At 47.5% G+C, this 15,564-nt stretch overlaps 1 protein-coding gene across 1 annotated transcript in view; it reads left to right on the plus strand.

The window, feature by feature from the left end:
* atp10a (ATPase phospholipid transporting 10A) overlaps positions 1–15,564 on the plus strand; it is a gene marked incomplete at both ends in the record, with an annotated part of 31,568 nt that overhangs the window by 6,044 nt on the left and 9,960 nt on the right. The window contains 14 exons of the mRNA XM_079220880.1: positions 774–978; positions 1,091–1,584; positions 5,466–5,670; positions 6,412–6,497; positions 8,689–8,795; positions 8,869–9,000; positions 9,099–9,229; positions 9,371–9,623; positions 9,750–9,967; positions 10,054–10,248; positions 10,579–11,119; positions 12,697–12,800; positions 14,889–15,015; positions 15,172–15,356. Coding sequence (XP_079077006.1) covers positions 774–978; positions 1,091–1,584; positions 5,466–5,670; positions 6,412–6,497; positions 8,689–8,795; positions 8,869–9,000; positions 9,099–9,229; positions 9,371–9,623; positions 9,750–9,967; positions 10,054–10,248; positions 10,579–11,119; positions 12,697–12,800; positions 14,889–15,015; positions 15,172–15,356 — 2,983 coding nt within the window. The remainder of the gene's footprint in view (positions 1–773; positions 979–1,090; positions 1,585–5,465; positions 5,671–6,411; positions 6,498–8,688; positions 8,796–8,868; positions 9,001–9,098; positions 9,230–9,370; positions 9,624–9,749; positions 9,968–10,053; positions 10,249–10,578; positions 11,120–12,696; positions 12,801–14,888; positions 15,016–15,171; positions 15,357–15,564) is intronic.

Raw genomic sequence — 15,564 nt, forward strand, 5'->3', positions numbered from 1 at the left:
AAATACCACTGTAGAAGTATTTAAATACTACTGTAGAAGTATGTAAATACTACTGTTTAAGTATATATATATATATACTACTGTCGAAGTATTTAAATACTACTGTAGAAATATCTAAATACTACTGTTTAAGTATATATATACTACTGTAGAAGTATTTAAATACTACTGTAGAAATATCTAAATACTACTGTTTAAGTATATATATACTACTGTAGAAGTATTTAAATACTACTGTAGAAATATATAAATACTACTGTAGAAGTATATATATATATATATCCTACTGTAGAAGTATTTATAAACAACTGTAGATGTATTTAAATACTATATATATATATATATATATATATATATATATATATATATATACTACTGTAGAAGTATTTATAAACAACTGTAGAAGTATTTAAATACTACTGTAGAAGTATATATATATATATATATATAAAAATATATATATATATATATATATATATATATATATATATATATACTACTGTAGAAGTATTTAAATACTGAAGTTCTACATGAGAGATACTCAATCAGAGATGAGCTCATATTAATATACAGACATTACATCATTCATTCAATAAAAGCTGTTGAGTTAATAAGAATAATAATAAGAATAATTATTATAATAAATTATTTTATGTTTGTCAGCTGCAGATGAACTAAAACTATCAAACATTTTCATTTGATTAATAAAACATTTTGTAACTTTTCTTTAATGAAAAATTCTGTTGACTGGTTGATGTTTGTCTTCCTGTGAGCGCGCGTCCGAAACCACCGCGTGGCACCGGAGACGCGCCTGGACCTCCTCCGGCCCGGGACCCTCCTCCGGCTCTAGACCCTCCTCCAGTCCGGGACCCTCCTCCGGCCCGGGACCCTCCTCCAGTCCGGGACCCTCCTCCAGTCCGGGACCCTCCTCCGGCTCTAGACCCTCCTCCGGCCCGGGATCGAGGAGGGGCCAGCGGGGTCGGCGCTCAGAGACAGACGGAAGGAAAGTTTTCCTCCAGAAGACAACATGGAGGACGAGTCGTAGCAGAATGATAACTTAGCGGGCCTCTGCGTGTGGAACGTGAGACAGGACCAGGACCGGACCGGACCGGACCGGGGTGCGGGTCTTGGGGAGCCTCTGGAGACGGCGCGCGTCGCAATGGCGCGCGACAGCGAGAACCCCGCGGCCGCGCCGGACAAAGCTGGGAAGCGGCCGCGCGGCAGCAGGAAGAAGAAGAAGAAGCCCAAGGAGACCCGGACCGTGCACGCCAACAGCGGGCACGAGCAGAACCAGAACCCGAACCGGCACCACGCCAACAACCGGATCAAGACCACCAAGTACACGCTGCTGTCCTTCCTGCCCAAGAACCTGTTCGAGCAGTTCCACCGCCTCGCCACCGCCTACTTCGTGTTCGTGGCGCTGCTGAACTTCGTGCCGCTGGTCGGCGCCTTCCGGCCCGAGCTCGCGCTGGCGCCGCTGCTCTTCATCCTGTCCGTCACGGCCCTCAAGGACCTGTGGGAGGACTACCGGAGGCACCGCGCCGACACCGAGATCAACCACATGGACTGCCTGGTGTACAGCAGGTGAGGGGCGGAGCCCGGGGGGTCTAGGGGTCAGAGGGCCAGGTGAGGGTCAGAGGGCCAGGTGAGGGGTCAGAGGGCCAGGTGAGGGGTCAGAGGGCCAGGTGAGGGGTCAGAGGGCCAGGTGAGGGGTCCTGTATTGAAGAAGACTTGACACCATGTTTACAATGTTTACTGAGGGAATAAATCAAGAGAAGTAGAGTCATTTATATAGACTTCTATACAACCAGAGGAGTCGCCCCCTGGTGGTCAGGAGAGAGAATGCAGCTTTAGCACATGAAGCATAGACTTCTATACAACCAGATGATTGGCTTCACTTTAAGTGTGTGTGTGTGTGTGTGTGTGTGTGTGTGTGTGTGTGTGTGTGGCTCATGAAAGCAGCACTGTGGTCCACAGCGCTGCGTTCATGGTCATCAAAAGGCTCAGTGTTTTGGAGGCTCCAGACCCGTAAAGTGAGTCTTGACGTTGTTCTGTTGGACATAATTACATTTTTCATCCGCTGCGGCCGAATTATGCAAAAACAAAACCTTGGTCTTTCTGGTCCTGAGGAAGAGGAAGAGGTTGTAATTATATGAGTCTTCATCTTCATCTCTACAGTCTGGTGACACTGGTTATGTCTCAGCTCTCCTCCTGGATGTAGTTTAATAAAACCAGAAGTTAAGTTAGCCGGAATGTAAATAGCTTGCTCTTCATCAGCTGTTTCCTGTCAGTCGGACACAACAGTTCAAAGTGTTGTCAGAGCTTCTTCTTCTTCTTCTTCTTCTTCAGGGTTCTCCTGCAGCAGAAGCAGAAGGTGATGTTCTGTGTGTCTTCACTCCAGACTCCTCCACTTAACTCTGAGCTGCTTCACCTGCAGGGAGTCTGACTTGTTGAGGCTTTAGTGAACCTGAACTAACTCTTTAAAACACTAACGTCTCTCAGCACAAACACCGGTACTGTCCCTTTAAGATGATGCATTCTTCCGTAACTGGATAATTGATTAGTTCTTGTTCTTAGTTGTGTTGAAGCCCTGCACAGAGACTTGAAGGACTCTGAGAGCTGCAGGAGAATCCTCCATCAGACCGTCCTCCTCCTGCCTTTCACTGAGAAACACCAGAGAACCAGAGAACCTCCTCCTCAGAGCCTTGTTCTCGCAGCCTTTCACCTCCAGGAGGAAGAGTTCTCCTCTGAGGAGGAAGAGTTCTCCTCTGAGGAGGAAGAGTTCTCCTCTAGAGGAGGAAGAAGAGAGAGGAGGAAGAGTTCTCCTCTGAGGAGGAAGAGTTCTCCTCTGAGGAGGAAGAGTTCTCCTCTAGAGGAGGAAGAGTTCTCCTCTAGAGGAGGAAGAGTTCTCCTCTGAGGAGGAAGAGTTCTCCTCTGAGGAGGAAGAGTTCTCCTCTAGAGGAGGAAGAGTTCTCCTCTGAGGAGGAAGAGGTCTCCTCTAGAGGAGGAAGAGTTCTCCTCTAGAAGAGGAAGAGTTCTCCTCTAGAGGAGGAAGAGTTCTCCTCTAGAGGAGGAAGAGTTCTCCTCTAGAAGAGGAAGAGTTCTCCTCTAGAAGAGGAAGAGTTCTCCTCTAGAGGAGGAAGAGTTCTCCTCTAGAGGAGGAAGAGTTCTCCTCTGAGGAGGAAGAGGTCTCCTCTAGAGGAGGAAGAGTTCTCCTCTAGAAGAGGAAGAGTTCTCCTCTAGAGGAGGAAGAGTTCTCCTCTAGAAGAGGAAGAGTTCTCCTCTAGAGGAGGAAGAGTTCTCCTCTAGAAGAGGAAGAGTTCTCCTCTAGAGGAGGAAGAGTTCTCCTCTAGAGGAGGAAGAGTTCTCCTCTAGAAGAGGAAGAGTTCTCCTCTAGAGGAGGAAGAGTTCTCCTCTAGAGGAGGAAGAGTTCTCCTCTAGAAGAGGAAGAGTTCTCCTCTAGAGGAGGAAGAGTTCTCCTCTAGAAGAGGAAGAGTTCTCCTCAGAGGAGGAAGAGTTCTCCTCAGAGGAGAACTCTTCCTCCTCTAGAGGAGAACTCTTCCTCCTCTCTCTTCTTCCTCCTCTAGAGGAGAACTCTTCCTCCTCTAGAAGAGGAAGAGTTCTCCTCAGAGGAGGAAGAGTTCTCCTCAGAGGAGGAAGAGTTCTCCTCAGACATGTTGTACGTTCTGGTTTCAGTGGATTATGTATTTTAATAGCGTGAAGTCAAAGATAACAGAACACGCGCTGGTTACGGTCACGCATGTATAACACGTGTTAGCAACATTATGAACTATAACATTATGAACTATAACATTATGAACTGTAACATTATGAACTAATAACATTATGAACTATAACATTATGAACTGTAACATTATGAACTAATAACATTATGAACTATAACATTATGAACTATAACATTATGAACTATAACATTATGAACTATAACATTATGAACTATAACATTATGAACTGTAACATTATGAACTAATAACATTTTGAACTATAACATTATGAACTGTAACATTATGAACTATAACATTATGAACTATAACATTATGAACTATAACATTATGAACTATAACATTATGAACTAATAACATTATGAACTATAACATTATGAACTATAACATTATGAACTATAACATTATGAACTATAACATTATGAACTATAACATTATGAACTGTAACATTATGAACTAATAACATTTTGAACTATAACATTATGAACTGTAACATTATGAACTATAACATTATGAACTATAACATTATGAACTATAACATTATGAACTGTAACATTATGAACTAATAACATTTTGAACTATAACATTATGAACTGTAACATTATGAACTATAACATTATGAACTATAACATTATGAACTATAACATTATGAACTAATAACATTATGAACTATAACATTATGAACTATAACATTATGAACTATAACATTATGAACTGTAACATTATGAACTAATAACATTTTGAACTATAACATTATGAACTGTAACATTATGAACTATAACATTATGAACTGTAACATTATGAACTAATAACATTATGAACTAATAACATTATGAACTATAACATTATGAACTGTAACATTATGAACTAATAACATTATGAACTATAACATTATGAACTGTAACATTATGAACTATAACATTATGAGTGTTTTTCTCTCTCTTCCTGACATTATTTGGCTCATTTTCTACCAGGAATCGAATATTGTTCAGAAACATTGTTTACAGGACGACTGATTGACTGATTGATTGATTGACTGATTGATTGACTGATTGACTGACTGATTGATTGACTGACTGATTGATTGACTGATTGACTGACTGATTGATTGACTGACTGACTGATTGATTGATTGATGACGTGGACAGAGGAGAGAAAGATTAGTTTGTTCCGTTGTGTTCCTGCTAAAATATGTCTTTTCTTATCTTTTGGTATTCTGACATATTGAGGAGGAAGAAGAAGTTGTTGTGAGGATTCTTGAGTTATAATATTTTCTCTCCCGGACATTTTTATGGAGGTCGACCTGACATTTCTGTTTATGGAGCAGAAGTTAATAAAACAACTTTTCAACAACTTCAGAGGAGTTTTTAGGGCGCTTGGTTTTCTCTCTGGGTTTTCTGTGTAATATATATATATATATATATATATATATATATATATATATATATATCATTTTATGTTTTATACACAATCTGGTTAAAGTAAACAGATTATTAGGAGAGGTTTTAAATGAAGGAATAATACAATGTTTTAATATAAAATCGCAGTTTAGGTTCTTTTTGGTTGATTTTTCTGGCATAAGCGTTCGTCACACATGATGCATTCATGGACCGTCGGAAAGATGACAATCTGACTATTCTGACGACCTGTGCGGCTTCCAGCTGTGATGTAAACGTGTTTAAGAGAGAACGTGGTTCTGATGGGCCTCTGGTGGTTCTGCAGGGCGGAGCGGCGCTACGTGGAGCGGTTCTGGAAGGAGGTCCGGGTGGGGGACTTCATCCGGCTGCGCTGCAACGAGATCCTCCCTGCCGACGTCCTGCTGCTGAGCTCCAGCGACCCGGACCGCCTGGCCCACATCGAGACCGCCACGCTGGACGGAGAGACCAACCTCAAGCAGAGGCAGGTGGTCCGCAGCTTCTTCGACCTGGTGAGTCCTGGTCCTCTATAGACCTAGTCCAGGTCCTCTATAGACCTCAGTCTAGTCCAGGTCCTCTATAGACCTCAGTCTAGTCCTGGTCCTCTATAGACCTCAGTGTAGTCCTGGTCCTCTAGACCTCAGTGTAGTCCTGGTCCTCTATACCTCAGTCTAGTCCAGGTCCTCTATAGACCTCAGTCTAGTCCTGGTCCTCTATAGACCTCAGTGTAGTCCTGGTCCTCTATAGACCTCAGTCTAGTCCTGGTCCTCTATAGACCTCAGTGTAGTCCTGGTCCTCTAGACCTCAGTGTAGTCCTGGTCCTCTATAGACCTTAGTCTAGTCCTGGTCCTCTATAGACCTCAGTGTAGTCCTGGTCCTCTAGACCTCAGTGTAGTCCTGGTCCTCTATAGACTTCAGTCTAGTCCTGGTCCTCTATAGACCTCAGTCTAGTCCTGGTCCTCTCTAGACCTCTATCAGTAACCAGACCACCAGAGAGAAGATGGTCTGGTTCTATAGAGTTCTTCTAAAAGCTCATCAGAGCCACCGGTTGGATTCTGATGACATCATGCAGGGTCACCAGAACCTCCTTCAGCTCAGACTCCAGCACCAGTGGACAGACCCAGATCCAGCAGAGACCAGTCGGGCCCTGGTGCTCAGAGACACTACCACTTTAGTCCACAGGGGGCACCAGGGGCTCGGTGCCTTTAAAACACATTTCCTCTCAGTAATAATCTGGTGGTTTCTGTCTGCAGGACTGTGAGTTCGACCCGTTGAAGTTTACCGGCATCATTGAATGTGAGAAGCCCAACAACGACCTGAACCGGTTCCGAGGCTACATGTGAGTACTGTCTCTTTAAATCAGCGTCCTGCGCTCACCTTAAAGGTCTCACCGTAAATCAACACCGTGTCGCTCCCGAACAGAAATAACGTGAAACTGCGGTTTTGTCTACGACTTTCTGATTATGACTTCTGACAGTTTGTCCACGCTGACAGAGAAGAGACAGCAGGGTCTTGATCCAGAACGTCCTGTCGTACCCTCGAACCAGTATGAGCCAGTGACCTCTGTGTGTCGGCCACATTAACCAGCCTTCAGTGAAAGGTATTGGTAATGAAGATGCTGGAGAGGTGCTTTATGGGATATGCTGTTGGTATCTATTGGTATTGGTTGGTATCTGTTGGTATTGGTTGGTATTGGTTGGTATCTGTTGGTATCTGTTGGTATTGGTTGGTATTGGTTGGTATTGGTTGGTATTGGTTGGTATCTGTTGGTATTGGTTGGTATCTGTTGGTATTGGTTGGTATCTGTCGGTATCTGTCGGTCTTTGTTGGTATCGGTTGGTATTGGTTGGTATCTGTTGGTATTGGTTGGTATTGGTTGGTATCTGTTATATTGGTTGGTATCTGTCGATATCTGTTGGTATTGGTTGGTATCTGTTGGTATTGGTTGGTATCTGTCGATATCTGTTGGTATTGGTTGGTATCTGTCGATATCTGTTGGTATTGGTTGGTATCTGTTGGTATATGTTGGTATTGGTTGGTATCTGTTGGTATTGGTTGGTATCTGTCGATATCTGTTGGTATTGGTTGGTATCTGTTGGTATTGGTTGGTATCTGTCGATATCTGTTGGTATTGGTTGGTATCTGTCGATATCTGTTGGTATTGGTTGGTATCTGTCGATATCTGTTGGTATTGGTTGGTATCTGTCGGTATCTGTCGGTATCTGTTGGTATCTGTTGGTATTGGTTGGTATCTGTCGGTATTGGTTGGTATCTGTCGGTATTGGTTGGTATATGTTGGTATTGGTTGGTATTGGTTGGTATCTGTTGGTATCGGTTGGTATCTGTCGGTATCTGTCGGTATCTGTCGGTATCTGTCGGTATCTGTTGGTATTGGTTGGTATCTGTCGGTCTTTGTTGGTATTGGTTGGTATTGGTTGGTATCTGTTGGTATTGGTTGGTATCTGTCGGTATCTGTCGGTATCTGTTGGTATCTGTTGGTATCTGTTGGTATTGGTTGGTATCTGTCGGTCTTTGTTGGTATCTGTTGGTATCTGTTGGTATCTGTTGGTATTGGTTGGTATCTGTCGGTATTGGTTGGTATCTGTCGGTATCTATTGGTATCTGTTGGTATTGGTTGGTATCTGTCGGTATCTATTGGTATCTGTTGGTATTGGTTGGTATCTGTTGGTATTGGTTGGTATCTGTTGGTATTGGTTGGTATCTGTCGGTCTTTGTTGGTATCTGTCGGTATCGGTTGGTATTTGTCATCTGTCTGTCTTTGTTGGTATCGGTTGATATCTGTTGGTATCTGTCGGTATCGGTTGATATCTGTTGGTATCTGTTGGTATCGGTTGGTATCGGTTGATATCTGTTGGTATTGGTGGCTCAACATGCTGAACATGAAGCTCTTAGTTCTATCTGCTCCCTGGTTTCTTTGGTGCTGATCAGATCCGTTGCTCCTCTAGTTATTGATCACATCTCCACCAGGTGCGTCTGCAGAAACATCTGCGACCACTGCGGTTCCTGGAGGCAGAGGCCTCGGCTAGCGGTTTCCCTCCGTTTCCAGTCTCTATGCTAAGCTAAGCTAACAGCTTCTGGCTCCGGCTGCATATGTGAAAATGAGAGCGTTTCCCAACATGTTGAAGCATTCAGGCTTGTGTATCTCAGCCGCTCACACCTGGACACCAGGTGAGTCTCCTCTGAGAAGACCTTTGGGCTGACCCGCTCTCTGATTGGTCGTCACAGCGAGCCTTTGCTCAGAAGCAGACCAGCTGCTCACCACCTTTACAGGAGAGGAAGCCGTCTCTCTAACAGTGGGATATTAACCAAAAAACACTATAAATTACCAGAAGTCCACGGCCCGGTGGTTGGGGACCACTGGTTTAATATATTTGAGACGATGGCAAAAACAACAAAATGTCTTCGTCTGTGTAGACCAGCTGCTGTCATCAAACATCTGTTAATATGGACCGTCAACGATCAATAATCAGTATCATGGATCTCTAAGTATTTCTCTCTGACCTCGTCAGCCTCCATCGCAGCGGCAGCAGAGACGCTCTCTGCAAAGACAACCTGCTGCTGAGAGGCTGCACGGTGCGCAACACGGAGGAGGCGGTGGGCATCGTCATCTACGCAGGTGAGCCCCGCCCCCACACAGAATGCCCCCCCACCCCGTGACCCCTGACCTCTGACCCCGCGTGTCCCCGCAGGTCACGAGACCAAAGCCATGCTGAACAACAACGGGCCGCGCTACAAGCGCAGCAAGCTGGAGCGCCAGATGAACGTGGACGTGTTCTGGTGCGTCATCATCCTGCTGAGCATGTGCCTGTTCAGCGCCGTGGGTGAGTAGCGGGCGAGCGACTCTCTCTCTCTCTCTCTCTCTCTCCCCCCTCTCCCCCCTCTCCCCCATCTCTCTGAGTTGACCTGGTTGCCGTTGCAGGTCATGGTCTGTGGATGTTCCAGTACGGGGACCAGAGACCCGTGTTCGACATCCTGAGTCCGGAGGGGACGGACCTGTCGCCCGTCGTGTCGGCCGTGTACCTCTTCCTCACCCTGATCATCGTCTTCCAGGTAGGAGCCTTCACCGCCAGGCTGAACCTGGAGGAGCAAGCAGGAAGTGTGGAGACGTATTCATGGTATTATTTCTGTTGAGAAACTCCTAATCCTGAAGACGAAGAACTGATGAGCTCCTTCTCCTCCTCTTCCCCCCAGGTGCTGATCCCCATCTCCCTGTTTGTGTCCATTGAGATCGTGAAGGTGTGCCAGGTGTTCTTCATCCACCAGGACCAGGATCTGTACGACGAGGAGTCGGACTCTCGCCTTCAGTGCCGAGCGCTGAACATCACGGAGGACCTCGGCCAGACGCAGTACGTGTTCTCCGACAAGACGGGCACGCTCACGGAGAACAAGATGGTGTTCCGCCGCTGCACCGTGGCGGGAGTGGAGTATTCCCATGATGCCAATGGTGAGGGGGGCACGCACATGCAGGCACTACCCTAACGCAGGCAGACAGGCACACACTAAAGCAGAGTTCACTAATAAAAACACATTTTACACGTCTGAGGATTTTACAATTGTGTGCGTGTTCCAGCTCTGAGGCTGGCGATGTACCAGGAGATGGACTCTGAAGAGGAGGAGGTCCCGTCCCGCGGCGGCACCCTCCCCAGACGGGACAGCGCCTGCAGCCAGCAGAGTGCCCGCGTGGTGCTGCGCTCCCTCAGCACCAAGTCGCACCGCCGGACCGGCAGCCGGGCCGAGGCCAAGCGGGCCAGCATCCTGTCCAAGCACACGGCCTTCAGCAGCCCCATGGTCAGCACGCCGGCCTCTTGATAACCCGTCTTCTGTCCTCTATCCTGTGTCCTCTGTCCTCATGTCCTCTGACCTCTGTCCTGCAGGAGAAGGACGTGACCCCTGACCCTCAGCTGCTGGACAAAGTCAACGAGTGCGGCGGTCAGATGGACTTCATGCGGTTCCACGGCCAGCCCGTCTCCCAACTGCCCTCTGACCTCGCCGACATCATGGACTTCTTCATCGCTCTCACCGTCTGCAACACGGTGGTGGTGTCCTCCCCCAACCAGCCGCGGCACAAGGTACCCCCTGTCCAATACCCTCCAACATCCAGTAGATCATGTGATCAGGACATCATGGATGTTTCTCTGATCTCTGATTATGTGACTTTGTAAACAACCGATCAGTGTTTAGACCAACAGGAGGAGAGCTAGTAACGTTAGCAGCACCGCTAACAGAGAACCAACTGTAGAGCTAGCAACGTTTGCAGCAACGCTAATGGAGAACCAGCGGAGGTTCACCAACACTAACACTTTAGTCGCCAGAGTTAACAGTAAATTATATATTTTGATTAAAAAGCACTAATTAATCTGTGAAGCCTGAACGTTGCGTCTCGTCCTCTCCTCCTGCAGGTCCGGACGAGGATGGAGCCGAAGTCTCCGGTGAAGACAATCGAGGACTTCATCAAGCGCTTCACCCCGAGCCGGCTGACCTCCGGCTCCAACAGCAGCAGCTCCTCCAGCCTGGCCACCAGCCGCTCCTCCACCCGGGCCGGCTCCAGCCTGCCGTCCTCCCCGTCGGCCGAGAGCACGCTCGCCAAGCTGCGGGAGGAGCGGGCGGCGCCCGGCGTGGCTCCGCCCCCTTACGACGGCACGCCGCGCGGCCCGGAGGGCGGCGAGCTGCGCTACGAGGCCGAGTCGCCCGACGAGGCCGCGCTGGTCTACGCCGCCAGGGCCTACAAGTGCTCGCTCGTCGGGCGCCTGCCGGACCGGGTGACCGTGGAGCTGCCGCACCTGGGGCAGCTGGGCTTCGAGCTGCTGCACACGCTGGGCTTCGACGCCACCAGGAAACGCATGTCAGTGGTGGTCCGGCACCCTCTGACGGACCAGATCACGGTGTACACTAAGGGAGCGGACTCCGTCATCATGGACCTCATCAAGCCCCCCGACACAGGTAGGAAGCTCACCATCATGTGTAGCCCCGGCCTAAAGCATCCCCTGCTTTATGGTCAGTTTGACTTCTATACAACAGAGGAGTGGTCAGGAGAGAGAATGCAGCTTTTACACATGAAGCATAGACTTCTATACAACCAGAGGAGTCTCCCCCTGGTGGTCAGGAGAGAGAATGCAGCTCTAACACATGAAGCATAGACTTCTATACACCAGAGGAGTCGCCCCCTGGTGGTCAGGAGAGAGAATGCAGCTCTAACACATGAAGCATAGACTTCTATACAACCAGAGGAGTCTCCCCCTGGTGGTCAGGAGAGAGAATGCAGCTCTAACACATGAAGCATAGACTTCTATACAACCAGAGGAGTCGCCCCCTGGTGGTCAGGAGAGAGAATGCAGCTCTAATACATGAAGCATAGACTTCTCTACAGGAGGTGCACAGCAGTGATCTTGACATGATGTCATGTCTCGGTGACGTGTTCAGGAAGAAGTGGTATTTTTAGACGCTGTGGTCTTCATTGGGTCTTGAACCTTGCTCCACTGCTCCGGGTCTCAGCGTCATGGAGCAGTGGGCCCTTCTCTTAGTATTCCAGGCACAAAGAGCCACTCAGCACCTGCCGCCTGTCCGGCTGCAGCTCAACACTGCTGCATTGACATGAGGAGTTATGAAAGCACCTCTACGGGGCCTCGCCTTAAAGTTAACTATGAGCTCTAGAGGTCACGACCTTTACACAGACCTCAGGACTAGAGGAGAACTAGAACACGCCTCTAGAGCAGAATGACTCCGTTATTATGACATCAGTCAAGAAGCAAAACTAATACATATTTAACATGTTTAAAGTGGGTTAGTGTCCAATAATACAAAATAAATGAGGCTTCATTTGTTATTTATATATATGAAGAAGATCCTCTCTCCTCTCTCCTCTCCTCTTCTCCTCTCTCCTCTCTTCTCCTCTCTCCTCCTCTCTCCTCCTCTCTCCTCTCTTCTCCTCTCTTCTCCTCTCTCCTCTCTTCTCCTCTCTCCTCTCTCCTCCTCTCTCCTCCTCTCTCCTCTCTCCTCCTCTCTCCTCCTCTCTCCTCTCTTCTCCTCTCCCCTCTCTTCTCCTCTCTCCTCTCTCCTCCTCTCTCCTCCTCTCTCCTCTCTCCTCCTCTCCCCTCTCTTCTCCTCTCTTCTCCTCTCCCCTCTCTTCTCCTCTCCTCCTCTCTCCTCTCTCCTCCTCTCTCCTCCTCTCTCCTCTCTCCTCTCTTCTCGTCTCTTCTCCTCTCTCCTCTCTTCTCCTCTCTTCTCCTCTCTTCTCCTCTCCCCTCTCTCCTCTCTTCTCCTCTCTCCTCTCTTCTCCTCTCTTCTCCTCTCTCCTCCTCTCTCCTCCTGACCCAGACCTCCATAAAGGATCCATTCAGACCTGGTCCTGGTTCCTCTGTTTTCATGTCTCTTAAAACAGGTGTGTGAGAGAGTGAGTGAGTGAGTGAGTGAGTGAACAAGTGAGTGAACACAGATGGCCTCCATGTGTCTCCTGGATGAACTCTTGAAGTCTGGCATCACTAAACCCATCTTCCTCCTCCTCCTCCTCTTCCTCACAGGAAGCTCCAGAGGGCGGCGCCAGAAGAAGGTTCTGATCCGGACTCAGAGCTTCCTGAACCAATACGCTGCAGACGGGCTGCGCACCCTGTGCATCGCCTCCAAGGTACGAGGCTGCAGAGCGGCAGCCTGGAGCGCTGCCAAGGCTGTGTGTGTGTGTGTGTGTGTGTGTGTGTGTGTGTTCATGTGTTCATGTGTGTGTGTTCATATGTTCATGTGTGTGTGTTCATGTGTGTGTGTGTGTGTGTGTGTTCATGTGTTCATGTGTGTGTGTTCATGTGTGTGTGTTCATATGTTCATGTGTGTGTGTTCATGTGTGTGTGTTCATGTGTTCATGTGTGTGTGTTCATGTGTTCATGTGTGTGTGTTCATGTGTTCATGTGTGTGTGTTCATGTGTTCATGTGTGTGTGTTCATGTGTGTGTGTGTGTGTGTGTTCATGTGTTCATGTGTGTGTGTTCATGTGTGTGTGTTCATGTGTTCATGTGTGTGTGTTCATATGTTCATGTGTGTGTGTTCATGTGTTCATGTGTGTGTGTTCATGTGTGTGTGTTCATATGTTCATGTGTGTGTGTTCATGTGTGTGTGTTCATGTGTTCATGTGTGTGTGTTCATGTGTTCATGTGTGTGTGTTCATGTGTTCATGTGTGTGTGTTCATGTGTGTGTGTTCATGTGTGTATGTTCATGTGTTCATGTGTGTGTGTTCATGTGTGTGTGTTCGTGTGTTCACGTGTGTGTGTGTTCATGTGTGTGTGTTCATGTGTTCATGTGTGTGTGTGTTCATGTGTTCATGTGTGTGTGTTCATGTGTTCATGTGTGTGTGTTCATGTGTGTGTGTGTGTGTGTGTTCATGTGTTCATGTGTGTGTGTTCATGTGTGTGTGTTCATGTGTTCATGTGTGTATGTTCATGTGTTCATGTGTGTGTGTTCATGTGTTCATGTGTGTGTGTTCATGTGTTCATGTGTGTGTGTGTTCATGTGTTCATGTGTGTGTGTTCATGTGTGTGTGTTCATGTGTTCATGTGTGTGTGTTCATGTGTTCATGTGTGTGTGTTCATGTGTGTGTGTTCATGTGTTCATGTGTGTGTGTTCATGTGTGTGTGTGTGTGTGTGTTCATGTGTTCATGTGTGTGTGTTCATGTGTGTGTGTTCATGTGTTCATGTGTGTATGTTCATGTGTTCATGTGTGTGTGTTCATGTGTTCATGTGTGTGTGTTCATGTGTTCGTGTGTGTGTGTTCATGTGTTCATGTGTGTGTGTTCATGTGTGTGTGTTCATGTGTTCATGTGTGTGTGTGTTCATGTGTGTGTTCATGTGTTCGTGTGTGTGTGTTCATGTGTGTGTGTTCATGTGTGTGTGTCCGTGTGTGTGTTCATGTGTGTGTGTTCATGTGTGTGTGTCCGTGTGTGTGTTCATGTGTGTGTGTTCATGTGTGTGTGTTCATGTGTGTGTTCACGTGTGTGTGTTCACGTGTGTGTGTGTTCACGTGTGTGTTCATGTGTCCATGTGTGTGTGTGTTCATGTGTGTGTTCATGTGTCATGTGTGTGTGTGTTCATGTGTGTGTCCATGTGTGTGTGTGTTCATGTGTGTGTTCATGTGTGTGTTCATGTGTTCATGTGTGTGTGTTCATGTGTTCATGTGTTTGTGTGTTCATGTGTTCATGTGTTTGTGTGTTCATGTGTTCATGTGTGTGTGTTCATGTGTTCATGTGTGTGTGTTCATGTGTTCATGTGTGTGTGTTCATGTGTGTGTGTTCATGTGTTCATGTGTGTGTGTTCACGTGTGTGTTCATGTGTTCGTGTGTGTGTGTTCATGTGTGTGTGTTCATGTGTGTGTGTCCGTGTGTGTTTTCATGTGTGTGTGTCCGTGTGTGTGTTCATGTGTGTGTGTTCATGTGTGTGTGTTCATGTGTGTGTTCACGTGTGTGTGTTCACGTGTGTGTTCATGTGTCCATGTGTGTGTGTGTTCATGTGTCCATGTGTGTGTGTGTTCATGTGTGTGTGTTCATGTGTGTGTCCATGTGTGTGTGTGTTCATGTGTGTGTTCACGTGTGTGTCCATGTGTGTGTGTTCACGTGTGTGTTCATGTGTGTGTGTGTGTGTGTGTGTGTGTGTTCACGTGTGTGTTCATGTCTTCATGTGTGTGTGTCCATGTGTGTGTGTTCATGAGCGTGTTCATGTGTTCATGTCTCAGGTCCTGAGTAAAGAGCAGTACTCCTGCTGGCTGCAGCGCCACCTGGAGGCGGAGTCTTCCATCCAGACACGAGAGGAGCTGCTCTTCGACTCGGCGCTGCGACTCGAGACCGACCTGCAGCTTCTGGGTAGCTGCTGGTTTACTTAAAGGGACAGCGCGTTCAGAACATCAGTACTGTCCCTTTAAGGCCTCGTGCACACACCTCATCCACACCACCCTCTAGCTGTGATGACATGATGATTATTATGTGCTTATATGGTGCGTCACCTTCATGTCCCCACAGGAGCAACGGGCATCGAGGACCGGCTGCAGGACGGCGTCCCTGAAACCATCGCGTCTCTGCGGCGGGCCGGCCTGAGGATCTGGGTTCTGACCGGAGACAAACAGGAGACGGCCGTCAACGTGGCGTACGCCTGCAAGCTGCTGGACCCGGGGGAGGAGATCCTGACCCTGAACGCTGACTCTCAGGTGAGCGTTTTATGTGTTAAAGCTGCATTCTCTCTCCGGACCACCAGGGGGCGACTCCTCTGGTTGTATAGAAGTCTATCTTCATGTGTTGACGCTGCATTCTCTCTCCTGACCACCAGGGGGCGACTCCTCTGGTTGTATAGAAGTCTATCTTCATGTGTTGACGCTGCATTCTCTCTCCTGACCACCAGGGGGCGACTCCTCTGGT

Source organism: Taurulus bubalis (assembly GCF_910589615.1).
Source record: "Taurulus bubalis genome assembly, chromosome: 7".
Taxonomy (NCBI): domain Eukaryota; kingdom Metazoa; phylum Chordata; class Actinopteri; order Perciformes; family Cottidae; genus Taurulus; species Taurulus bubalis.